Source organism: Neomonachus schauinslandi, chromosome 1, assembly GCF_002201575.2.
Source record: "Neomonachus schauinslandi chromosome 1, ASM220157v2, whole genome shotgun sequence".
Classification (NCBI taxonomy): Eukaryota; Metazoa; Chordata; class Mammalia; order Carnivora; family Phocidae; genus Neomonachus; species Neomonachus schauinslandi.
The window spans coordinates 177,993,486-178,020,310 of record NC_058403.1 but is presented as its reverse complement, the minus strand read 5'-3'; the positions used below and the strand labels follow the sequence as shown (position 1 = coordinate 178,020,310).

General features: G+C 38.7%; 1 protein-coding gene across 6 annotated transcripts in view; it reads left to right on the top strand.

The window, feature by feature from the left end:
- MITF (melanocyte inducing transcription factor) overlaps positions 1–26,825 on the top strand; it is a 216,214-nt gene that overhangs the window by 120,850 nt on the left and 68,539 nt on the right. For 4 of the 6 annotated variants that reach the window (XM_044921213.1, XM_044921198.1, XM_021694961.2 and 1 more), the window contains exon 2: positions 7,845–8,094. In XM_044921213.1, coding sequence (XP_044777148.1) covers positions 7,845–8,094 — 250 coding nt within the window. The remainder of the gene's footprint in view (positions 1–7,844; positions 8,095–26,825) is intronic. The other 2 variants (XM_044921203.1, XM_044921200.1) reach the window with 1 other exon arrangement.

The window sequence follows — 26,825 nt, the reverse complement described above, 5'->3', positions numbered from 1 at the left end:
ACCTTTGCATCTCGGTAGCTATGTACTAGACATGCATCAAGAGAGTCTTCATTTTGAAACATTGTAGGTATAGTATCATGTCATGCCATATAAATTATTTGCGCCTTATAGGGGATGAGTTTTTCAGAGCTTTTTAAAACATGGCAGCTAGGTGTGAATGGGATTCCATAGTTGGACAGAGTAAGCAAGAATTCTAGAGTGTGGTCTAGTGGAAGGAAGCTTGAGATGAAAGACAGAAAGCTCAAGTGTGGGGCCACCTTAACTTTATCGCCTTTATAACTTTTTGATGGCCTGGCTCTCAGAGGCAATTTCCTGAAGGGAATTGAGTGTTAAGATTATGCCAGCCCATAGTGGCATCTGTGGAAAATGGAGAACATTTGTGGTCATAAAATGAGGAAATGGCATTCTCGTATCATTCGACTTCATCTTTCATTAAGAGTTGACATTCTCCCTAGTTAGAGTGTATAGAAGTGAGAAACTCTGGGAGTGGGGAAAATAACCAACTTAAAAAAAATCTCATGATGAAAATTGCCTGAAAGAACATTGGTCATATATTACAGAGGCCTCTTGAACATTTTTGATCATCTTCCTAGTTAAATTTTTTCAAGCAAACTCTCTCCACATATTTTTATTTTATTTGTAAATTATAAACATGTTTGTAATGTTTATATGTTATACACATTATTTTATATTACATTATAATTACATTACATAATATAACATGTACAAAAATAGAAAATAAAAATGATGGATAAAATATATATAAAGAAATGTTCTAATCTTTTCTTCCTGAGCCCCAGAAAATTATTTTTTGAACCCTCCTTTGAAGAATATTGATATACTGGGAGTCTTATTAGGGTTCTCTTTAATTTTGATCTAATCAATTACTGAGATTATTCTTATTGATACCTGTTGGAGGTCCAGCTTCAAGAATATTAATCCTGAATAGATGCAGAGTCTCCAGTTTTTACCAATGAATTAGGGTTTAGGTGTTGAAAAGTAAAGATTTCAGATTTTAACATATGTGATTAGTGGTGATTCTTTTAGAATGTTTTCCTCCTTTCGTACAATGGAAGGTACAGAGCTTCAAAGCACAGGAGTGCTGTCCACATAGGACACCATGATCTCCCTCACATCTAGCAGAACCTGGCTTTTGGGAAGCATCCAAATATTTGGTGAAGGAAAGGAGAGGAGAAAGACAAGCTGTACTTTGCAGTCCTTTTTATTTTCTCTGTGCCAGAAATCTGTAGTATGTATTGTCTGAGCTGGTAATGTTATCAGAAAAATTTTGGCAGGTTTTCGTTTGTTTTTTTTTTTTTCTTGACCAGTAAAACCCAGAGTTGGTGATGACAGAAGTCCAGAAGATCTCAGTTTTTGAAGCCGAACTATGAAATCTGGTACTCTGACACGTACATGAGTGACCACCCCCTTAGGCATTTTAAAGTACAAGTAACAATATCTTTTCTTACTGGCGCTTGGTTCTACCATACATGGTAAAAAGGTCATCCTTATGTTTATAGAGTGATTACTTGAGAAGGAATGGGAAGGTTAAGATAATGGAAAGGCTGGTCATTCTGAAGTATTGAATACCCAGACTGTCATTTAAAAAGATAAATCCATTGACCAACTCTTACTTCAGTGATTTGTGCACTTGGAAGCACTCATAGATTCTTAAGAATTTCTTTTTGCTGACAGAACAAACTAATTTGGGGGCAGTTTCTATAAATCCAGCCTTTTGGTTCCTTTTTCTTAGGATAACATACTTGTTTTGTAACCATAAAGATCCATTGGCACTTTCTGGACAGATGTTTTTATTTGTTTGGTTTTATAGCCCATTTGGCAGGAGTGAGTAGTCCCCATTTCATTCCATTCCACATGTTGAAATCAGAGTAATAAAGACTTCAGAGCTCTTGGCAGGCTTGCTGGAGGTGGGGAATGGAATGAATTTCCTCAGATGTGGAAGAAAGTGTTCTCACCTAAGAATCAGAGATGTGAGTTCCAGTCCCTACTAAACTCCTTAGGTATTTCACTATTAGTTTCTGAACATGGTCAGGCATAAGAATCAGCTGCACAATTTTTGTAGACATATTGATTCCTGAACCTCACCTTACCTGAAATCTGAATTTCCAGGGATGGAGACTGGAACAGGGTTCTCAGCTAATTTTGTGGCAGCCACTCTTGCATTTGGAAACTTCTGTGCCTTAACCTATCTATGACCTGGCTTTCTCACCTGTATGCCTTCCTGTGTCTCCACTGTGTATTTGAACCTCAGCCATCATGCTTTCCTGGACATAATTACATTATACTCCAGTGCAGGCAAATGCTAGGCTTTGAGCTTTATCAACTTAATGATTATAATGAAGATTAATTTTCCCTGGAGAAAAAAATGCTAGGGTTTTTACTTTATAACTCATGAGACAATTGCAGGATAAATAATCTCCCTCCACCCCTGCAAAACTGTGTCCTGTTCTCTGAATTAAATAGGGATTCCCTATCTTAAGAGATAAATCTGCTGTCATCCAAACTTGCATACGGGCTTATACAAAACTGCTTCTTTGCATCAAAAAAGAAGTAGCAGGTTCATGGTTTACTATTTCTTCTACTATTAATTTTAAACTCTGCTCCAGTTTACTGGACTGTGTTCCAGTCGTGCTAATTTTGTTTACATCTATCATAGATTTTAATCCTCATCACCATGTTGACAGGCAGATGTATTAAACAGTCTTTATAAATAAGGAAAACTGAAGCTCAAAGGCATTGACTGACTTGGCCACAGTCACAGGTTAGTAAGTGGCAGGGCTGGACTCTGCCTGAGGAACTGAAGAGAGGAAACACAGGAAAGTGTGTCATCTCCTTCAGCCTAGAGACTACATTTCAACTGACATCCGGTTTCCTACCTTGGATGACCATGATATGGAGACCAAACCGAACCATAAGGTCTACTAAAGGGATTATTGGCATCACTGGCAAGGATGAAGGTATCTTGGCTGGGCCAATGTCATTTGGATTTCATGGAATATCTGATATATTTAAGAGGTTAATGAAAGCAACGGAATTGACTGTTTAAATATAGGAATATATGAGATATTTTGGAGCACATGTCCACATACCTGCACCATCCCAGAGAAGGGGGAGGCTTTGAAGGTTAAAATACAAATTCAGCCATGGAGGTGGGAACTCAGGTCCCATGGGTGGCTGCCTGGTGTCCATCTAACAGTTGCTGTGTTGGGGACTTTAATGTCGGTAATATTAGCGCAGTCACAGCCGTGCATTAGGGAGGTGGGGTTTGGAGAGGATCAGAGAGGTTGAATGGCTCATTAAAGATCAGGCTGCTCAGCAGTGACTGAGCTAGAACTTGTGTCCGGTTGATGGCCTTCTTCCTTGAATCCCATTGAGAAATTGGCAGCTCTCGGCGAAGTTGTGTATCAGGTTTCCGTGCTCCAGGGAATTGGTAGTAACAGCGTTTGCCTTTCCTTCACTTGGCTTTGAGAGGGTGATTTCTTACAGTGAGAGAGACACCTTCCCTTGTGGATCTATTTAAGAGTCAGATAATCTGGATAACTGACTTAATTTTAGGGCATCTCAGAAAAATGTCTGTGACCATGACTTTAAACTGTGTGAGATTAGAAACCAGGTATCCCGAGCACCTGGCACAGAGAGAACACTCACTGAGTAGTTGTTGAATAAATGACCTTTACATAATCTGATTAAAAGGAATCAGACTCACAGAATTAGGATTACCTAATGCAGATTGCGCTCCATGGGCCCCGGATGAGCTTGGTTAGCTTTTAAAATTAAATTCATCTGGACGACTATCCTTGCTTATCTTTAATGACGAAAGCATCAGGTCCTCATTTTACACATAAGCTTTTGTAGCCACACGTAATGTTCTCACATAAACCACAACTTTCAGTTTAAAACCTGATGCTCCTTTGTCCTGCTCACACTTTGAAGGGTAGATATCTTAATTTTTGTCTATAATTGCAGATTCAATTATTTCTAAGAGATAGGGGTCTTTAAAAACTGTCAAGTAAAGCTGAGGATCTGGGAGTCGTCTTTAACAATGTAGAGAGACCCTGCAGGGAGTGTGTGCAAAGTGACTGCAGTCTTCCTTTTGCATTTTTTTTTTGGAAGATTTATTAAAATAATTTCAATTAGCCGAGCTCTGCTACATTTCTTTATTGGAGTTTCAATTTATTTATAGGGGCATACTGTATAAATATGCATATTTTTTTCTGATAGGCTATCTCAGCAAATGCTTTAAATGATATCATTGTGAACTTAAAGTCTGAAGCCTTAGTGTGGTTGATAACTGGTAATTTTAATTTAAGATGTCTCAAGAATGCTTTACTGTTAATTGAAAGGATTTTTTCCCCCAGTATCACAGCCAGTGGCTTGTCTTGAGCAGCTAATTAGTGCGATTATTCCACAGCTGCATTTGCTGCAGCACAAAGGTTTGCTCCTGTTTTTATCAAAAGGATCAGTCTCTCTGGGAATGTTTTAACCTGACAGGCTTTGAATAGTAAGACCCATTATTTATTTATTTATTTTTTAAGAGCTGCTCCCCCCCCCCCCGCTTCCTTTCTTCGTTCAAGAAGCTACATTTGAGCTTTGAACACACACTCAAAAGTGGGAAAATACATTTGCTTTTTATGTTCTTCTAAGTAAAGCCTTACCTGGTGAATAGATTATTTTGAGTAACGTCTTGGTGTTCTTACCATGTGGATGAGTGCATGATATTAAAATAAGAAGCAGGGTATTCACATTGTTCAGTCTGTGTGTGTCTGTAGGAAACTGTAAAGGACAGAGGGTTTAAGTCTTCTGGAATGCTGAAGTTGTCCATGAGAACCAAGGCACTGGATACTCTCAGCACTTTCCCTTCCTACGGTCAAAATACAGTCTGTGATGGACCCGCTCTCTTTTTCTCCAGGCAAAGGGTGACTTTGATTACCAAGTCATTCCTTCATGTTTGTAAATTAGTTCATGTTCTTAAATTAGAGACATATATTCTGCCATTGAAAAAAAATATTTTGACTTTATTATAATTTAGGGGGAAAAACTAAAAAAAATAAAGAAATTAACCTCTAATTCCACTCTACATCTGACAGCTAAGATCACCTTGATACAGTCCCTACTAGGCATGTGTATTTGTGTACATACATACACACACCTTACTTATTTTAAATTAAAACATAAATACACTTTTGATTGCTACTTTTTATTTTATTCTTATTATACACTTTTCTCACTTTGTAGTTGTGCAGTTTTTTTAAAAAGTAGTATGTTGTCAAATTCATGTATTACAACTTACTTTTTTAAAACCAATTTTATGCTTAAATCTTTTAAATGGCTTTGTTTTTTCCCCAGTTTTATTGAGGCACAATTGACAAAAGTTTTATGTATTTAAGGTGTATAACGTGATGATTTGATATATGTATACATTGTGAAGTGATTACAGTCAAACTAATTAACGCGTCCATCATGTAGTTGCTATTTCTTTTCTGTTTCTTTCTTTCTCTTTTTTTTTTGCTATGAGAACACTTAAGATCTACTCTTGCAGCAAATTTCAAGTGTACAATAAGTTTTATTACTGTAGTCGCCATGATGAACATTGGATCCCTAGAACCTGATCTCATAAACTAAAAGCTTGTGCCTTTTGACCAGTATCTCCCCTAATAATTTATGTAGTCATTCTCATATTAGGGAGGAAATTTAGGTGGTTCAGAATATTTTGCAATTTGTAAATAGCTTTGCAGTATCAGGTTTTCCACATTTCTGAGTTATGTTTTTAGGAAAACTGTCCATCGATGAAATTTCTGAGTCAGATTGTCTGAACAGTATTACAGCTTTTTGATAATGTTGTTTTTCTTGTGCTTTTTGTAATATGTAACTGTGCCAGCAATGGTTCAGACTAGCATTATCAGGACACTTGTTCTGGTAGCGAACATTTTTTTTTTTTAATTAGGTCATACCTCGAACACTTTTTTTTTTTTGCAGCTGGCGTTTCTAAGTTTATTATATTGTGTAGATTCAATTCCAACCATAAATATATTTCTTCAGCACTTTGAATGGCTGCATAGTATTGCATTGTATGATCCTATCATAATTCCCTGAATTGATTTCCTGTGGTGAGTACTAAGTTAACTGCTGGTGTAATTTTTATCATGTAGTTTTCTGGAACCATGTGAGGGACACAAACATCTCCTCATCTGTTAACATGTTTTGTTACCTGCAGAGTTTGAAGGTTCCTGTCTTTAAGGAGTTCATAAGGATGGCCAATGGCTTAAAGGCTTTTTTTTTTTTAAGATTTTATTTATTTATTTGAGAGAGAGAATGAGATAGAGCGAGCATGAGAGGGGGGAGGGTCAGAGGGAGAAGCAGACCCCCCGCCGAGCAGGGAGCCTGATGCGGGACTCGATCCCGGGACTCCAGGATCATGACCTGAGCCGAAGGCAGTCACTTAACCAACTGAGCCACCCAGGCGCCCTGGCTTAAAGGCTTTATTTTGTCTTTCGTTGGAAGGTAAAGACAGTACTGGGGTTTATACTCAAGGAAGGAAGCTAAAGCTTCATATATTTCCCTTGATGAGTGACTTCCTTGAGAGTGAACATTTTCTCAAATGTTACTGCTTTTCTGTTTCCAGGTACTAAAAGGTTTTGCACTGTTTGCTCTAAACAGACTTTTTTTTTTTAAGAAAACCGTATTGCTGGAAATAACGAAAAATTCTAGCTAATAATAATAGCAACAACAAACCTTTATTGAGGTAGTACTACATGACTCATTGTACTAGGCAATTTATGTGCATTATTTTATATAATCCTCACAAAATCCCGAAGAGGTAGGGCCACAAAATATAAGGAATGTAACAGAAGTTTTTAAACCCCCTCTCCTTGATAAATGAGTAAATGTGGAAAAAACTATTATTATCCCTCTTTCCCGGATAAGGTAACTAAGGCAGAGGGAGGCTGAATAACTTGTTGGTGCTGTAGAGCTGGCAAAATAAGCAGTCGCAATCCATATTTAGGAAAATTAGGAAGTCTTTTCGTCCTAACTTAGGACTAGTGTTTAAGCTTTTTCTGTAATTTTGGATAGAGCGAGCACCAAAACCATTAGAAGTAGGCCGCATGGGGATCTCGCAGACATGTGTAGGAGAGAGCTTGCCAAGATGAATCAGGAGAAAAGACCATACAAAGAAAACCAGAAGGAGAATTGCGTTGTCAAACCAGCTCGTCCTCTGCCCCCTTCCCGAAGCCTGAAGTTGAGCCCGGTGTTAACATTCTGGTCCAAATGCTTCTTTCATTAATGGTTTTTACTTCCCATATCCTCGCAGAATCTCCCCATGACAAAGTTCACCTTTTCTTTAAATTATTCCGTGTTAGTAAACATCTTAGACATCTTCAAGGAATTTAGATAACATGTAGGAGTAGTTATTTGGTTAGATTCAGTTATGAAAAAGCAAATCAAGCAATTTATTTTTAAATGTGGAAATCTGGGTGCCATTAAGACGCACTGCTTCTTGGCACTTCATATGGCGGCGCTATATTTGGTGGTGATGAGTAGTATGTGGTATAAAATGTTAAAAAAAAAAAAATTAAGCCACATGATAAAAATGCCTAGATGCAATCAAGCTGACTTATTTTAATTCAACTCCTAATGACTTAAATCCTGTCACCTCTTGATTTTCAATTACGTGGAGTACCATTCTGCGACTTGATTATAGTCACACAGGCTCATTTCATAGTTGGGTGCAATTTAGGATACCCCCCAAAATGCAGACGAGAGGTCTCATTAGGAAACTAAATGTTGTGCCTTTTTTTTTTTTTTTTTTTTTGGTTTTCCCACAGCAGTTCCGAGGAGCATCCTGGGGCCTCCAAGCCTCCGATAAGCTCCTCCGGTATGACATCACGCATCTTGCTACGCCAGCAACTCATGCGTGAGCAAATGCAGGAGCAGGAGCGAAGGGAGCAGCAACAGAAGCTGCAGGCCGCCCAGTTCATGCAGCAGAGAGTGCCTGTGAGTCCGACCCCAGCCATAAACGTCAGCGTGCCCACCACCCTTCCCTCTGCCACCCAGGTGCCGATGGAAGTCCTTAAGGTATGTGTCGCTCTTGTTGGTGGGGCCAAGCCCTCTTCCAGACCAACATTTTCCATTTCCTAGGTGTTTTATTTATCTCGATGTGTTTTTGGTTAGATTAACCCGTCTGAATCCTATTTGTCTTGTCGGTGCCAACTCTACTGATGCTACATGGCTTTGCATGTTCAAAGAAGGGCGCAAAGTAATGGAGTAGTAGCCCTCACTAAATGGGGGAAGAGTGTTGATGTTCCACGAGAAATAGCAGGTAGGAATAGGCGTCTGGTGTGATGATATCTTTCCATATTTTCCCTTTGGGAAAGTTTCAAAATGTGCAAGTTACCTGAAATGAATCTCTTCTAATAACTTAATGTATTTTTTCCCCCCACCTCCAAATGTTCCATGGTGATCCTTTTAATTTTCTTCTTTATTTAGTAAGCAATCTTGGCTCTAGGATCTGACCATTTTAGAAAGTCCCTTCTGGGATAAAACTATAGGAGAGCTTTCTTCACTTTAATAACCAAAATGCATCATCCTTTAACTGAAGTGGTCTGTTCGGGGGCTCTTTGATTTCTTGCTAGAGTAGAAACTGCAGGAGCTTGTTAGCATCATTCTATCATGGACATATAGCTTCCTAATTACTGGGGAAAACTGTAACAAGTCTAAGAATAGAATTCCATCTCACACGTGTGTCCTCCACATCACATTGGACATACTCCTTGTTTAAAGATAAACATTCCAACTCTTCAATATGACTGAGGCAAGGAAAGCTAAAAGGGCAAGTAAGGGAACTTCCTTGCTTAAAAGAACCTTTTTTTAACCCATTCACCTAATTGATTCATTTGAAAGAGTCCCAAGTGTTAGTGTTCATTAAACAATGTGAACTTTACACACTGGTGATTCATTGTTGGTCTTTGCATTCATTCGTGTGCTCAGATAAAAACATCTCCCACTATTTAAAGTTTACAATTAAAGTAAATAGAGGGATGATGTGTTCTAACTGGAAGCAATATATGATTCTTACCAGGAAGTGGGAAAGATTCTTGAAAAACAAATTTAAAGTCAGTTGTTTTTTATTTGCATAGACTCTTTTAAGATGTAGTGATGAAATGAGGAAGCTCTTTCATGAAAAAACAAGCAGAAATTTGGTGAGGGCAAAAAAGATCCAAACAGTTTAGCATGTAATATTACTCTGATGTGATTGAAGTTCTAGATATTGCCACAATTAGTGGATATTTTTTTCCCCTCCCCTCCGCCCCCATAAAGGCAAGTTTTCTTTTGGGAATAGATTATACATTAAATCTTTCCATTCTGCTTGGGTGAAAATTGACAAAAACCAAGTTTTTTGGTGTTCACAGGAATCACAGTTGTTTCGTCTATGCCTTTTAAAGTTAGATGAATTTAAAGTTATATGAATTAAATTATAATAAAATGTGGAGAAATATGTCTGTTTTATTCACCATAATAGTCTACTTTTTAAATCTGAAGGATACATTGTAGAAGAGATGACATGGATTTGTGCTAGTAGTGATTTGTGTCCAATTCAAAGGTAATGTTTCATATTGTATTAAAGTATATTAATTGCAATCAGTATTTCCGTAAAGGCAATTACATGTGATGGTGTGGAAATCACCCGTATGCAAATGCGTTGAAATACCATTTCTGTATCATCTTAAAATGGATATCATTCCTAAATGTTTTTATTACTTAAAAAAATGTTATTTTGAAAATGCTTAGAATGAAAACCTGTACTATGTGGTTTGAATAATACACCCATTTTTCCTTATATGTTGCTGTGTCCTGGTAACAGTGGCTGGAGCTATAACCTTCAATTTAGGTATCACAGAAAAATGTCCCAAGTTAAAGCACAAATAAATTATTAGAAATAGAAGTCCCAGTCTAACTAAAAATGAGCAATTGGTAAATCTGTATTTCAAGCTGAATATAGTTTATTTAACTTGCGCATTTTTATACTTCAGTATATAAAGTAGTGAAGTATGCCATATAAAAAAAAAAGTATAGTTTGCATAGGAATGCGGACGGGTTTGATAGCTGTTTAGACAAATTGTAGTGCCCTTTGATAAAAGACCAAATAAAAATATGTAATTTCCTATAAAATGACATTCTAAGTAATTCAAATAATATTTTGGGGGAGAGTAGTATGTAAGGGATGGCTCCAGATACTTAAGGATTTGGTACTTAAAAATAGTTTACATATTTTCAAACTTTTATATATGAAAATAGTATTATGAAAGACTTACTATAGAAAGGTAAGTGAGAGAAATGTCTTTTTTTTTCTTTTCCCTTTTATGGTTTTTAAATCATAAGCGTAATTTTGTAAAGTTAAATCGTAGTTAAAGTTAATAGTAAAAACAGTTAATTTGCTCAATCTTGGACCGTTTTTTTATGAATATACATTTTCAAGGAATGAGTAATAGCAAGTATAGTAATTAAGTGCATTATGATAGATTATGTTGAACATATTTTTTCAGAGTGTAGCCTCAGTAAATTCTTCATTTAATTTTTGAAGATTTAAATTGCTAAAACAGAACATACCTGCTTCTCAGTGGAGGTCGATGTGTACAGTCAGATGTGGTAGCAAGTGCTAGAGAGTCCTGGTTAAATCTCCCCATCTCCTACTGGTTTTCGAGAACTTGATGGAAGATCACATACGCAAACTCATTACCAACATTTTACTATCAGTGGGTTGAATAATTTTTGAAAAGCTAACTTCATGTTTTCAGGTTAATTCCTTTTTTTGGCAGAGTTAGGCTTTAAAAAAAAAGAGCTTTATAAAGCATGTTTAAAAATTGTTGACAGTTTCCTGTAAACTTAGGTCCAGTCTTTGGAATTCAGATTAGAGGTTGGAAATTCGCATTACTACTTATTCCTCACGTTTTCACCGTTTAGTCTGTAAATTCACGAAGCTTTGTAGGATTAGCTTCTTGTTTCTGTATTTCTTTAATTACCTTGTGGTTTTATTCTTATTATTGACTTTCATGGTGGCTAATATGGACTGATTAGTCTTACTGCTGTATATTTAAGTATTAGATATATCGTCTGGATTTCTTAAGAACAAGCCGACTCAACTGGGTATTATAATTTAAGGATGCTTCTTTATCATAAATTAACCAACACTTAGCGTACATAATGCATTATTCGTCGTAGTGAACACACCTTGTATTTCAAATTATGAACTAACAAAAAAGCCATTAAGAACCATTAATGGAAGCAGTTTCTTCCATAGGTGGGTTTTGTTGACATGGGAGTCATGCACACCTTAGCTTTGCAGTTTGATCTAGCTTCTTTCAAACAAAAGCAGAGGAACCAGGGGTAGACCCTGCAGACACAGGTCAGGTCTCATAGTTAAGGAAGCATCACAGAACCATGCTCTGTGTTACCATCTGCACGCTCACCAGGCTTGTGTTCTCACTGTCTCATCTGTAACGCTGGCTGATTGGAGGAGCAGCTGGTTGCTCTGATCTTGGACTGGCAAGTTCATCAGAATTTCTCCCTTCGTTCCCTCCCACAACAAGGGCTCTGACAGCTCATAACTTGAAGACATTTGTTTATAGTTTGAAGACATTTCTCTGTTCAGAGTTTTGTATGGAATTGCCAAGGTTTTCCCTTCCCTCCTCCATCCCCTTCTTTTCTTCACCTTGGAATTTAAAAATGTAAAGGCACGTTGTTCTCTCTGGACTGGATGGTACATTGGAATTTTCTGTTGTGCTTTGGGAGAAAGGTTATATGAATGTGAAAGGAAAAAAAAGGTATTTTTGTAACTTTAGGATATTTTAAGTAGTTTGCAAGACTATATTTTTTTCCCCTTTTTTTAATCTCAGATAATCCAAGAAGTTGGGCAGATTGCTGCAAAATTTGAAACGGTGCTTGGTGTTCCATGAAATGTACAAACACTTTGCCAGGGCCCGCTGCATTGTAAACTGAATTTACTTTGGCATTTATTTGGTTGTGTAATAATGTGGCATCCCGTTTAGATACTCTGGTGAGCCAGGATGGAAGTCCTGCTTCCTTGTCACCTTGTTCTACACCCAATATTCCATGAGATTTCACTAGTCAGGGAAAGGTGCATGACTGATTTGCTGGCCTTTTGTCCATAACTTATGAAGAAGACCTGATGTAGAATTTTTAAGGTGTTGCTTCTCCTTGAGTTAATACAGAAACACGAAAAAGGGTGTGTGGAGTTCCTGTGGGTTGGTGGGTTACAGATTAGTGAAAGGGACTATTTCCATACTCCACTATGCATTTAGATTTTGTTCCTGATTTATCTAGCTGGGAATACAGACCCTTATTAGCGTCATGGTGGCCACAGAAATCAGGAACAGGTGCAGCATGCCTCAGATAGGCTCCCATTGTTCCTCTTAGTTAGGGAATCTGCTGCTATAGGTGCTGTCCCCAAAAGAAAGGACATCCAAGAATTCTTCTAATACCATAGTCTGTAGGCCACCACATATTTATTCTTGTTCATCTGTGGTCCATCATATATTTTTGTGACTAGATGGTGTGACATACACATTCTGTTAGCCTTGATTTCAGAACTATTTATAAACTTTGGGGTCCTTTCATTTTTGGATCAAACTCAGTGTCGCAAAGGCCACATCCTTCTTCGGGGGTCAGATTCCAGGTTCAAACAACTTCTCATCCTCCCAGAGACCTCATTTCCCTATAGGGTCTTTGAGTCTTCTGGTTGTATCATTTTGATGTGTTCATTGTGACACATAAGGTAATTTTCTTTCTCTTCAAAGCTCATTTTTATTGATTTTTAAAAATTGTAGACCATGTTTGTTAACATGGAACCAATTTTAACAGTGAGAAAGAAAAATCCCAACTGGAAACTCTCCCACCTTCCCTCCCTTTCACCTCTTCCCTCCCTCCAGCTCCTTGGAAGGAGCTGCTCTTAGCAGTTTAGGGTACAGCCTCCCTGACCTCTGCTGTTTTCCCATCCCACAATTGCCTTTTGTGGGAGCAAGGTCTGAAGAAATGTATTAGGCAGTTTTGATCAGTAGACATAAACCCTGCCTTTCTCTTTGTTCACATTTACAAACAGAAGAAAAGAAACAGTGTTTCTTCTGGATTCTCTCTACTTTGAGACTCTTGCTTCAAACTGTTCTTCCCGAAGCGGAGCGGGAACTTCTTACTCTGTGTTTGAAAAGCAGTTAGATCATTCCGGGGACACAAGTGTGTGCCAGCTTCCATGAACACTGACTGACAGACTGTTTGCCTCCCTTGCTGCTTTACAAACCCCTGCGGGTAAGGATTTAGTCATCTCAGGGCTGGCACAGGAAACTGCTCCATTAACTTGTCTTCAACTGGTAAAATCAAACTTAACACAGGCTAAGTAGTGTAAGAATATCTGTAAATGCACATTGATTAACTTTAGATATTGTTATCTGTAGTGCTTTCAGTGACTAGTAACTAGTAATGAAATGCTGGCTGAAGAGAGTCATCTCTGCTTAGATTATTAGGCCTGGTCCACTTAAATGGGCGGGGCCATGGTTAGAGCAACTATCTAAACAAAATATTTAGTCTTGACACAGCTACGTGTATGAATTAATTCCACTTTTCTGAAGACATTGAAACATCAGCTCTAATCACCTACTCACTTGGTAATATTAGCACAAAATGTACGTAATTTCTCTTCCTGTGACCACAGGGCCATTTTTATGTGGTCTAGGAGTACAACAGAATCTGGGTGATTTGATTTCCTTAGGTTGTGGGTAGGCCAGCTGCAATCAGTGGACACCTGGACCATGCAGGTTTGGGGAGGGACACTTTGTCTTTAGGCACAAGGATCATTATCATCTTGTCACTGAGCTACTTTGCAACCACCAAAGTCTTCTTGGGGGTTTATGTGAGCGGGTGCCTGCTCAGCTCCTTCTCTTTCTGCTATTAAAAGAAGCCACGCTAATAGGTATGTCTCTTTTCATTGACACCGTTCTCATTCAGTACCAGTGGAGATTAGGGTAGCATCTTACAGAGAATATTAAGGTCTGGGGCCTAGGAGTAAGGACTGAAAATTGAAGTGGGCTTTTTTAATTTGACTCTGAATGGTCATTTCCTTTTTAATGTGATGGGATCTGTAAAGCATGCATCCTCACTCAACAAGGGTGATACTGCCCCTCCGGGGGCAGAGATTGGTCCTTGGAGGGCAAAAAGTCATAGATATTACAGTGGTTTGGGCCTCTAAAGGGCCGTCGTATATAAAGTTTAGGTGCCTGTTAAAATTTCATGGGTGTGGGATTGAGGAGAGGCAATTTGGGGGAAAAATGTCTAAAAAGGCTCCTTAAGTGGGGGTGATGATGAAAAAAAGCTTGAGGAGCATTCCCGTAGAGTGTTTAGCACTTTCCTCAATTCCTCTCTTTGTTTAGAGAACACTTACCAAGGCTCTCATCGATGGGACTCCTACATTCCAGCCAGTCTGTGTCTCCCTAGGAGAACTGTTAGAATATCAGTCATGGTTGGTATGTCCAGCTCCAGGCAGTTAGTATTAGCATCCCCATGTCACAGATGTGGGAACTAAGGCAAAGGGTAAGCAGCTCATCCAAAGCTAGAGAAGCAGGTGGGAACAGTCAGGATTTGCACCCACTCAGTTAAGACTCTGTGGCTCAGATTGCTTAACCATTGGTGGTAGTACCTCTCTTAGAGTAAATGGCCTGAGAAACTTGAGGAGGGAGAAGGAGTTGTGTTACTCTCTCAAGTGACATGGTAGCCTAGGGCCTGCAGCAAATGTTTATTACACAGCTTCAGGCCACAGCTTAAAATTTTAATAAGAATTACTGGTGTAGAGGTGCCTAGCCAGTAGAGTGTCAGTAGAGCATGCGACTCTTGATCTCAGGTTCGTGAGTTGGAGCCTCACGTTGGCGGTGGAGTTTACTTAAAAAAATTAAATAAGTAGAAATAAATAAGTAAATAAAAAAGAATTACTAGTATATATGTGGTACTGCCTCAAACAACTTGGAGGAGGAAAGACAGTGACTATACAGACATTGATTATTGGCTGTATTGGGTAGTAGGCCAAATACTTCATATTCTTTATCTGGATTTATTCCTCTAGCAACCCTATGGGCTAGATAGGATAAGCCCCATCTTCCAGATGAGGAAACTGAGGCACAGACAGATTTGTCACTGTTGACACACAGTTAGGCTCCACAGCCTACCCTGTCTACTTATAACTGCATCCCCCGCTGCCTCTGTGTTTTCTACAGAGCTCAAGGACATACAAGGACATACTCTAAACATTTCTAAAGAATCACCAGTAACAGAGTATGTTAGAGCAAAGTGGGAGGTCGGAGAGAAACTTTAGAGGAGTTTTATAGGTTTAATGGAAGGATACATGATCTGAAGAACTTAGAATTATTAAGGGGCCATCTATATTGACTCATAGTCAATATAGTCTGAGTCTCCTGATGAAAGATCTGGATGTGTTCGTATTGTATAAAAGGACTGCCTGGCCACAGTGACCACAATGGTAATTTATGGTTTAGTTATAGTATCATTATGGAACAAAAAAGCACTACAGTGAAAGTTTCTGTGACAACATCCAAAAATCGTAACTCAGGATCACTTATGTTCTAAAGATCCTCTTGGCTCAGGCTATCCCAATTCATATCCTTTATTAAGCTATGTGTATTTTATTTTTTTATTTTTTATTTTTTTTAAAGATTTTATTTATTTATTCATGAGAGACAGAGAGAGAGAGAGAGAGACAGAGGCAGAGGGAGAAGCAGGCTCCCCGCGGAGCAGGGAGCCCGATGCGGGACTCGATCCAGGGACTCCAGGATCATGACCTGAGCCGAAGGCAGTCGCTTAACCAACTGAGCCACCCAGGCGCCCCAAGCTATGTGTATTTTAATAATGCATTTGTTTTGCAGCAAATTGCTTTTGAAATACTGATTTTGATAGACTCACACACGTCTTTTAATAGGAATTTTCTCCTGCAATTATGGTTGCATTTATAGTTTTCCTTACCCTGCCCTCCTGCAGTATTAAAGCTTTTGCTATATTTTAGCACTTAAAACTGGAGCTTCAATTATGATTGTTTTTCTCTTTGCTTTCAAGCAAATTTTAAGTGAATAATGTCAATCTTATATCACTATATGGAAAGGCACAAGTCTTCTTCATGAATGTTACCTACTTATTCCCGGCAATGAGAGGAAGGGCTTAGATTTGAAAGACCACCTTCTGTAAATATGACCTTGAACAACAGAGATTGTGGACATGTGTAAGCACAATCTAATTTTACCATTGCCCTACTAAAATAAGTGGGTGGGATCTGTGTTTAAAAATATGTAAATCAGCACAGTGGCTTTGTGCAAGGCTATAGATGCAATCAGGGCTAGAATATTAGCTCTTGTCCTGAATATGTCTCTTTTTATTGACTTCTTTGAGTGTCATTTTGAACTTTAAGGAAAATGTAGTTCCTGGCTTTCAGACATTGTTTATGAAGTTGGATGTTTTTGCATATTAATTTATAACTTTGCACAAATGAGATGAATCAAAATTGGAGCATTTATAAAGCAGATGAAGTAGGAGACTGCTTGAGAGTGGTCTGAGAAAAAGAATTGTTTTAACCATTCTTTTAAAAACTAATGTTTTAGTAAAGGGTCTAGATGAATCTGTACCAAACTGTTTGTACCAGTTACCTCTGGAGTGTGTTTTAGGATTGGAGGTGGTGGCGGTCAAAGGCTTTATTTTATTTTTTTATTAGGAGAGTGTGTGCATACATTCTTAATGTAATTAAAGTGAGTGTCTCCAGTACATTTTATTTAGGAGCCTTGACAAAGTTCTCTTCGCTCACAACTTTCTGAGCAGTACAGTTCATCTGTCAGGTGAGTTGACTAGACTTCCACACATCATGTAACTCTCACGGCCTTTCCTGCAGGAAAGATTGCAAGGTGTACAGGTCCTGAAAATTAAAAATGAAGAGAAGGATTTGAATCACCAGATTGTGAATAATTTTCAAAAGTAGTTAAGAGGCCCAACATGAAAAGCGAAATTCAGATTTCTGCTACCTTACCACCAGGCATAGCTTTGTCGTAATCTCCCCTGTTGGCCCTGAGTTTTGTATAATTAAAATTTAGGAGCTAGAAATTTTGTTGAGACTTAATTAGAAGCGACAAACCAGAGACATTCCTGCTGGTTAGGAAGGGCTTAAGAAATTCTTATTGGCTAAATTACAAATATGTAACATTTTTTCTGAGCACTGCATGGTAGTTCAGACTGCCTAAAGGTGACAAGATTAGCTCTGTTTTTCTAGTGAAGTAGTAAAAATTAGATTAATAAGTACCAGGCAAAGAACCTTTTCTTTTTTTCGAAAGAAATCTTACCTTGAGTACTTCTGGCTGTGGAGATCGGTGCCTTAATTAGCCACATGTTCTTTTTACCTCCTGGGAAATAAGTATGGGATAAAATTGGGGATCAAGATGTAGACGCACATTGACTTAGCACACGCCGCTAAGTAATTCATCAAGGAATGTTGGTAATTAGTCCTGCCTCTTTCAACTCTTGGCTTATTTCATAAAACCAGTTGATTTAAAATAATGCCTGCTGATTTATTACCAACACGTTTCAAGCCTGAGACTTGGCTCTTAAACAAAAGCGATATTGTGCAGTGATGGAAATGTGCTCTCTTGTTTTTGTGTTTTTACAAATTCTGAAGGGCCATTTATAGGCCCCTGCTAACTTTGTTGTGTTTGCTTTTACCCCATTCAGCATTTTACTGGGTTTTCTTTTGTCTCTTGGTGAAGAGAATGGGGGAGCAAATTAGAAAAAAAAAATTCCAGGCTCTTGGAGGTTTTGGATGTGAGGTGCTTGTCAAAGTGTATTGGCTCAGTGTGGTTTGATGGAATTTAATTGGAATCCCTCGTCTGGTAAGACAGGCTGTAGTAATGGTCTTTGCTCCTCCTGCATCGTTAAGTGTTTGGTGATATTTATGACAGGCAGCTTAATCTGAAAAGATTGAATTTATGAGAAGTACAGAACCTTGTGACTTCAGCCTTGTAATCTTGGTATCCATACAATGTAGTAAATTATTATTTGGATGCTAAATTTCCATTCGTGCCAACTGGTGTGCTTCTTCATGCTTTGGGAGGCAATCATAATCAGCTTCCCTGATTGAAAACCTAGGACTAGCTTGGCTCCCATACTTAACTGGGTGACTGAGCAAGTTTACCATTCTCTCTAGGCCTCAGTGTCCTCATCTGTGAAATGGAGGTCGGAATACTTGCTCTGTAGAAGTTTTTGTGAGAATTAAACGTGATCGTACACCTAAATCAATGCTGCCCAGTAGACACAGAATGTGAGCCACATACGGTAATTTAAGTTTCCTAGTGGTCACATTAAAAGCAGTGAAAAGAAACAGAGAAAAGCAATTTAATAGTACATTTTATTTTACCCAGTATATCCCAAGTATTATCATTTCAAGTTATCATTAATATAAAAATTATTAACAAGATCTTTTCATTCTTTTTATTTTTCATAATAAGTCTTCATACTAGGCTTTTCATACCAAGTCTTCAAAATCGAGTGTGTATTTTCCGTCTGTAAGTACATCTCAGTCCGATGCTAAACTTTCATCGGAATTGCTCCATCTGTGTTTAGCTTTTCTGAGATTTACAGTTGAAAAAGTAGATGCCTATACCCAAGTTGTCTCAAACATATGTGAAAGATTCCTAATAACTAAATTGAGTATACATCTTTAAATTTGGATTTGAATGAAATAAAAGTAAAAAATTCATTTTCTGAGTCACACTGGCCACATTTGCAGCACTATCAATAGCCACACGTGGCCTGCAACTTCTGTGTTAGCACAGACCCAAAGCTTTTAACACAGTGCCAGGTGGATGGAAAGTGCTCAGTAAATGATCCTGCTTTATTTTTGTTGATAATGAATGGTATAATAATTTCTAGTTACTAATTACCTAAATACAGTAATTAATATCATCTCCATGTTGACATCTTTTTTTTTTTAATCAAGATTTTATTTATTCATTTGACAGAGAGGGAGACAGCGAGAGAGGGAACACAAGCAAGGGGTGTGGGAGAGGGAGAAGCAGGCTTCCCGCTGAACAGGGAGCCCGACGCAGGGCTCGATCCCAGGACCCTGGGATCATGACCTGAGCCGAAGGCAGACGCTCAGCGACTGAGCCACCCAGGCGCCCCTGTTGACATCTTTCTGTGCCTCCATGACAGCTGCCCAATACAATTGGTTCCCTGCGGCCTCCCTCCCCACCAAAGAGAACCTAAAAAATTTAATCATTATTTTCCTTCTCACAACCCTTTGGAGCCCAGGTTAGCTAACATACCTCATGTATGGTTGATATTTTCTGTCAAAAATAGCCTCTCACCTGAGAGTACAGTGAAGAGTCACCCTTGGTGATGTGGCATTTGGACCTGTCTCTGCCAACAGCCTTTCATTCAGGCCTGAGCGCGGTAACAGCTCTTGACTTGTTAGTCACACGTCTTATTCATGCTCTCAACCCGATTTCTTTTCAAACCTCTGCATGTCACACTTACCTAGCGCCTGTCTAGCGTGTTCAAGATGTCTCAGACCCTGGGAATATGTAGGCATTTTAACATTGATAAAAGGTTCTTGATGCAGAAAAAGACATTGAAGGAAAAGGAGATTGGTTAATCCTAGGATTGACTAATGTACTATACATTCATTATAGCTAAATTAACGTGTACGTTATTGAAAACTAGTATTTCTGGTGGGGTTTTATATATGATTTTTGTCCATACTCATGTTGCTAAGGCAACTTCTTCTCCGTTAACTTACAGCATATTTTTAGGCATTTTCAGCACAGCTAATAATTCAACAAAACCATTTTTCTTCCTTTTCTTATTCACTGGGCACCCAAGTTTTCTGTTTTGATACCAGTTTTGACCATTTATTAAACCAGAAATAATACACCTAAAATGATAATTTAAATTTTATTAGATACCTTGTTACTCCTAATGCAAACAATGAGTTGATTATACTGGAATTAAACTGTTTTGGAGAGATTAATTTGTTCTTTATATAATACTAAAAGCCTACAAAGTAGCATTCTTGTTCAATTACAACAAGCAAGAAAGTCAAGAGAGCAAAAATATTAACTATGCTGTGACTTCCAGAAAGAAAAATCATTGTGTTGTTCGATTTTATGATTGCCTTAGCTTGGAGTTATGTATTTTCTCAATGTTTATTCCTTATTTTATTATCATCTTGATGTAAGTTAATAAACATATAGGCCATTATAAAGTTGATTTCAATTTTCCTAATAGCTTTCCAGGTTTATATTAAAATCATGCACCTCAAGAATTTTTCAACTCATTAATTGGCATCATCTTGATAGAATTCATAATTTAGTGTTAAGAGTATGGGTCATTGTGTCCATTTTTATGGACACTTAAGACCACCGATATCTCATAGACAGAAGGGAAAGCCATAACATTCTGGAAGGACATTTAATCTTGATGTAAAATTTTATTCAGTTTGACGTGAAGCTAATGTGCGTAGAACTTAACCCTACATGGTGTTTCTGTAACTCAGTGGCTTTCAAAGTGTGGCTGGGGGGCCTGTAGCCCCTGCAATGTCTGGGATCTCTTTAGAAACAAATTCCTTGAGTCCATTCCAGACCTGTTGAACCAGAAGCTCTGAGGGTGGGGCCATTAATCTCTGTTTTAGCCAGCCCTCTGGAAAATTCTAATGCGTGCTCATGTTTGAAAATCACTGCTGTAGAAGTCTGGAAGTTTATTTGTAAGAAACGTAAGGAGAATTGGGAAATACTAGTACAAATAAAGTCAACCAAGTTTCTTTCCTGTAGGGCTTCTTAGATCTATGGTAAATATGTAAAGAGTTGTGGCAAATTTCCAACAGTGCTACAATAGGTAGGCACTTATTTGAGAAGAGAGGGAGGAGAATGACAAGCAAAGTAGACATTGCTTTCAGGTAAAATTGGTAAGTAGAAGTTGCAAAATGGGGACACCTGGGTGGCTCAGTAGGTTAAGCATCCGACTCTTGACTTCGGCTGAGGTCATGATCTCAGGGTCCTGAGATTGAGCCCTGTGTCGGGCTCTGCGCTGGGTGTGGAGCCTGCTTAAGATCCTCTTTCTCCCTCTCCCCCCCACCCCTTGCTCATGCATGGGTGTGCTCTCCCTCTCTCTCTCTAAAAAGAGAGAGAAGTTGCAAAATCTCCAGTGGCCCTTTGGAGTCTTCTGTATGTAGGGTACATCCCATTATATGCATGTACTTGTACAAAGTTGATAATAATAGATTAATCCTGTAAAATCCTGCGGAGACGAGAAATAAGCAATTCTGCAATTACACAGTAGTTCCTACTTTAAGCTACAGAAACCATTGTGCCTTTGGAGGAGCTCTGAGGGGTCAGCAAATCCATTGGCCACAGATATTTATCAACTAAATTTATACCTCACTTGCATATATACCATACATCGCTCCTTCAAGTAAATGTTGACACTGCTGTGATGAACAAAGTGCAAATTGATACAAGAACCATGGATTTCATTTTCTTCCCTTACTTCTATAAATTTTCTTAACAAAAATTAAAAGCACAATTCCTAATCAAATGGGGCCTTAAGGTATTTGACATTTAAGAAAGGTTAAGAGCTACTTTTTAAGAAACTTTAACTATCAACTGTTACTTAAATTCTGCTTTTGGAAACTACATTCCTTTTGTCAAATTAGATTTAGTTAAGTGGTAACACAAAATGGCCTTTCAGAGTCCAAGGGACTCTAACATCTATAATTTCACAAGCAGAAGGCCCTTGATGTGTCAGTCTGTGACATCAAAGGTCTTTACTGACGTGACCATAGTCTTGGCTTTGCCTTTTACACTGAAGCATTGACATCAACAGAAAGTGTTTTTCTTTCTTTTTTCTTTTCCAGTATTAGTTTTCTGCCTGAAGGCAGTATATCCAGTGCATGTGGCCAACTTGCCCCCTGGTTGGAATAAAACAAAGGTTCATTTTTGGAAGCTTCACAGGAAAGCTTCACAGGAAAATCCAACTCGTTCTGATGCTGGAGTCCTTCACTAGTACAACCAGAGTGTGGACCTAAGTCCAGCCTTCAAAGAAGCCTGGCTCACATAGGAGCCATCAAGTGCACTTTGCTTCCACCAGAAGATAAAGATTATGGTCTTATCTTCCTTCCTACTAAGAGGAGGAAATCAGAAATAACCCTAAGATGCCCCTGGCAAATTTCTGCATCGAAATTTTGCTTTTCTGGTAGAGTTACCATTTTTCAATTAAAAATTCAAAGAACTCTTGCCCAAAGGTGTTTGATTATGTGCTGTGCCTGTTCTCACATTGAAAGGGCATGGGATCAGGAGTTAGAGTGGCACTCTCCAGATCCTTTCTGAACCATAGTTCCCTTGTTTGTATGACAAGGATAATAGAAGTCTCTCGTTCATAGGGTTACTGTGAGAAGCCAGTGACACGATGCTTGCAAAGCACTTAGCTCTGTACATGGCACAGTACTTATTAATGCTGATCACTGTTGTCACCATTTCAACCAGGGACACACACCACGTCCACAGTGACTCAGCCGCATAATGGGTGCTTGAGAAATGATTAAAAGGTTAATACTTTGGCAAAAGGCAAGGAAAATTGATTCTACATACGATCTGGAATTAATTTCTTCAATGGTCTATGGGATGTATAAAGATTCTTTTAACTGGTAACTATTCAATTACATTTCAGCAGCAAGGAATTTTTATTCTTAAAAATCATCTGGTGATGCAGGTTCCCTTCACAGTGACTTTTTCTTGGAGGGGAAAGATCGTGGGATGCTTGGCACAGTTTTTAACTGTCCCCCCAAATTACTTTATACCCATTACTTAAAATTCTTAGAAATCATTTCGGTGATTGACAGTAAAGACTAAATCTTTGCTTATAGAAAATTCTGGGGAAACTGGTATAAATTGGGGCTAAATTTTAAAAAAATTTAGTAGGTGTCAGGCTATCAAAATGCCCCCTGATTCTGAGATTAAACTTTGACTTACAAACTGAGAAGTCAGCAATTTTGGTTCTGGAACTCTGGTTAAATATAAGTGACCATACGTGATTTTATGAACTGTTCGCTTTTGAAGGCATTACTATTTCTAGGTAAGTAGAGGTTCCGAATACATTTAATCACAGCATCTCATCCATGAGCTCCAGTGCCTGCTTTATAGAACTGGTCAGCTGATAGAAACCAGTATCTGAGTTCAGAAAATTGTTATCGATAATCAAATGGCACAATTATTTTTTCTGGTATCCAGGTATTTTGACTAACATGCCCTGGGGTTACCTGACTTCTTCCTTACATGATATATCCTTTTTTTTCTTGTCTAAGATCCTGCTGTCCCAACCCCATCTCTTGTAATTTATATAAAATTTTAGTCTTGCCTTTTTATTTTTTTGCCTTTTAGAAATATGTGTCACCTTGAGTGTTCGGTACTCAACACTAGCTTACTCACTGACCTTTATTTTTTGCTATTAAACCATTTATCTTATTTCCATGATATGTATTATCTTGAGATAAGACCAAAGGCCATTGTGTTCAATGGATCTTACAGTATTTGCTACTTTACAGTCAAAACTACAGCCCTGAAATCAAACATCGACCTGTAGTATGACCTTGGGGAAGTTGCCTTCCTGGGCCTCAGTCTCCCTATCTAACTAGCTGGTCTCAGACTTGCCTCCTAACACTGGCATTCAATGAATTGTCTCTTCTTTTTCCTTGAGAAGGGCCCACCTACACATCACTGGAATTTAATTCGTGGTGATATGAAGAGGACAAAGGACTTTGAAAGCCCTTGAAAGAAACATTAGGTTTGTTTTCAGCATGATATACACAGAACAGTTACCATGACAAAGACCTCAGTGTATATAAAGCTTACACTTCCACTGTAGTTAAAGTGACCAGTTTCTCCTTGAGGGTGGCAAAAGGTGAGTTGGAAAACCTCTTGTATTATTATTTAAGATGTTCTATTACCTATATGTGCTTTACTTCCTATAATAGTAACAGTATCATTACTGACTATCACTTACCATGTCTTTGAGATGTTCCTGAGGCCTTCTGAGACTGAGCACAGGTCTGATAGGACTGGACGATGAGAATGAACCCAGAGCTGCCACGAGTTTATTTGTGCAAACTGCTTAAAATCCATCTTAAATATTTAATTCTCAGGATTACTGAATCTCTAACATGAAAACTCATTTCTGACATAATTTTTAAAAATATTTAATTTAATTTATTTATTTGACAGAGAGAGAGAGAGAGAAGGATAGCGAGAGAGAGCACAAGCAGGGGAAACGGGAGAGAGAGAAGCAGGCTCCCCACCGAGCAGGGAGCCGGATGTGGGACTTGATCCCAGGACCTGGGATCATGACCTGAGCCAAAGGTGGATGCTTAACCAACTGAGCGACCCAGACACCCCTCTGACATAATTCGCAGTCACAGAATGTTCGTTAGCTTTTATTTTCTTCCCTTTACTAAGCAGAAAATGAGTGGAGGCTGAGGATGTTTGTTTATGATTGATTATTGAAGGTGAGGACAGGAGTGTATGATTCACTTCTATAGATTTATTAATTTTACTTTATATATTAATACTGATTTGAACTCTCTTGAGAGAGAGAGAGTAAGATAGTGTGTGTATTTTCAAGTTTTCTCTCAAAGGCTTTCCTTTTCAGTGATATTGCCATTCCTCCTTCCCTCTCTCCTTCCTTAAATGCACAAATCTGGAATTATGCAGCTTGTCTTTGAATCCTAGCTCTGTCATTAGTAATCTTGGTCAGGTGATCTAATCTCTAGTCTAACCTTAGTTTCCTTATCTGTAAAATGGGTGCAGTATCAGTACACCACCCGCCCCCCTCCCATCCTGTTGCAGTATGTTTCTTTAGCGTGAGTACCTCCAGTGTTAATATTGGTAAATGAAGAAGTTGTGCTGGTGTAACATGCAACTCCTTTTGAATTCATTCTCCATAGCATGTAAATGCTGGAAGCAATCAAGGGCAGGCTTTATCATATTTAGAGAGAAAGCCTTAGTCATAGATGAAGACTTTAAAATAGGCAGAATGTCTACAAGGTTTAGGCAATCCAGGCTGTTAGAGCTGCTTGACTTTTCCACCACGCTCCACTCTCTGGAGAAGATGAGTGTGCAGAGTTAGCAGCTGCTAAGATATTTCCCTTTACAGTGATGTAGTCACTCACAAAAAAGGCCATATCCAGGATCAGGTTGTAATTTTTAAAGAAATGATCTCCATAAGAAGCACTTACCCTCCATACTCTACCTTTTGAGGGGAGGAAGCAGGGTTTAAAACTGTCTGTGAAGCTGGCCACGAATGCCAGTAGAAATTTAACCAGCTCGTGTTGAATTAGGGTTTACTGATTGTTGTTATTCGTGCTCTGGTTACAAAGGTCCAGAAGTTTGGAGAGGTCTGGCCCGAACCTCTTTTCCTATATGCCATCTTGTTTATAGTGTGTAATTTTGCAAAATGTGACATTTTTCAGGACTGTATAGATGGAGTTAGAGCAGAAACACCTGAACCACCTCCAGAGTTTTGATCATTTAATGAATTAATGTATGTAAAGTACATAGCACAGCTCCTGAGGTGGTTGCCTTTTAGTGGAAGCCTGAAGGACAAGTAGGAAGGAACTCAATAAATATTAGCCAGTACAAGGAAAGCCTTCTAACGTTGAACCCTTTACTTTCCTAATTCTGGGAAGGCAGTCGGTCTGCCTGGTGGCAAAGCATGGTGAGCCCACAGAGGGACTGCGGTTCCGCCCCAGAAGGTGAGGCAGTTAATGTTGAGTGGAACTGTGAAGAACAAGGAGGGCCACGCCAGAAGTTCTAGGATCAGGGAGCATGGCATGAGGAGAGGAACGAGTCAACAATACCTACTCTGGACCTTGGTGTGAAGCAGTGAAATGCAAGATAGTAGATGGAGCCGACAGTGTGTTGGGAGGTGAAGCTGGACAGGTGAGCAGGGGCCAAGTCATGAAGGGCCTGTATGAGACCCTGCCGAGCTTAGATCTGATGGTGTGGATGTTGGGTGGCCACTGATGGTATGTATTTGTATTTGTTTCTGTGGGTTTGTTCATTTATTTTCATTTCAGAGAAAAAGGGATGTTCAGATAGATGCCTCTGGGGGCTGGTGGAGGTGGGGGGTTCCATTTTAGAGGAACATCATGGGAGGTGGGAGGCTATCGAAATAATGTGGGGAATAAATTATGAAAGCATTGACTCCAGAAGTCTTAGAAGACATAAGTAGAAAGCAGTGGTTAAAAAACAAACAAACAAAAAAACCCTTAAGGCGTGAAATGAACCGAACCTTGTTAGATAGAAAGGAGAAGGAAGGTAGCATAATACTGTACATATTTGACATAGAGGAGAACAGAACATAGTAGAGATGAAGACATGGGTCTGTACCAGGGCTTGGCAAACAATATCCACAAGCCGTTTTCTGCCTTCTGCCTATTTCTGTAAAGTTTTATTAGAATACAGCCATGCTCATTCATTTTTGTATGGTCTCTGGCTGCTTTCACATTATAGTAGAGAGGTGAGTAGTGCAACAGACTCATGGCCCACATGGCCCACAAAGCTGAAAATAATTACTTTCTGGATCTTTATAGAAAAAAAGTTTGTTGACCTCTGGTCTGTGGACATAGGCTTCCAGTCTTTGAGAATTGGGATCACATCTTGTTTGTTCACCTCTGATCATGAGCATTTTACACTGTGTCCAATATATAGTAA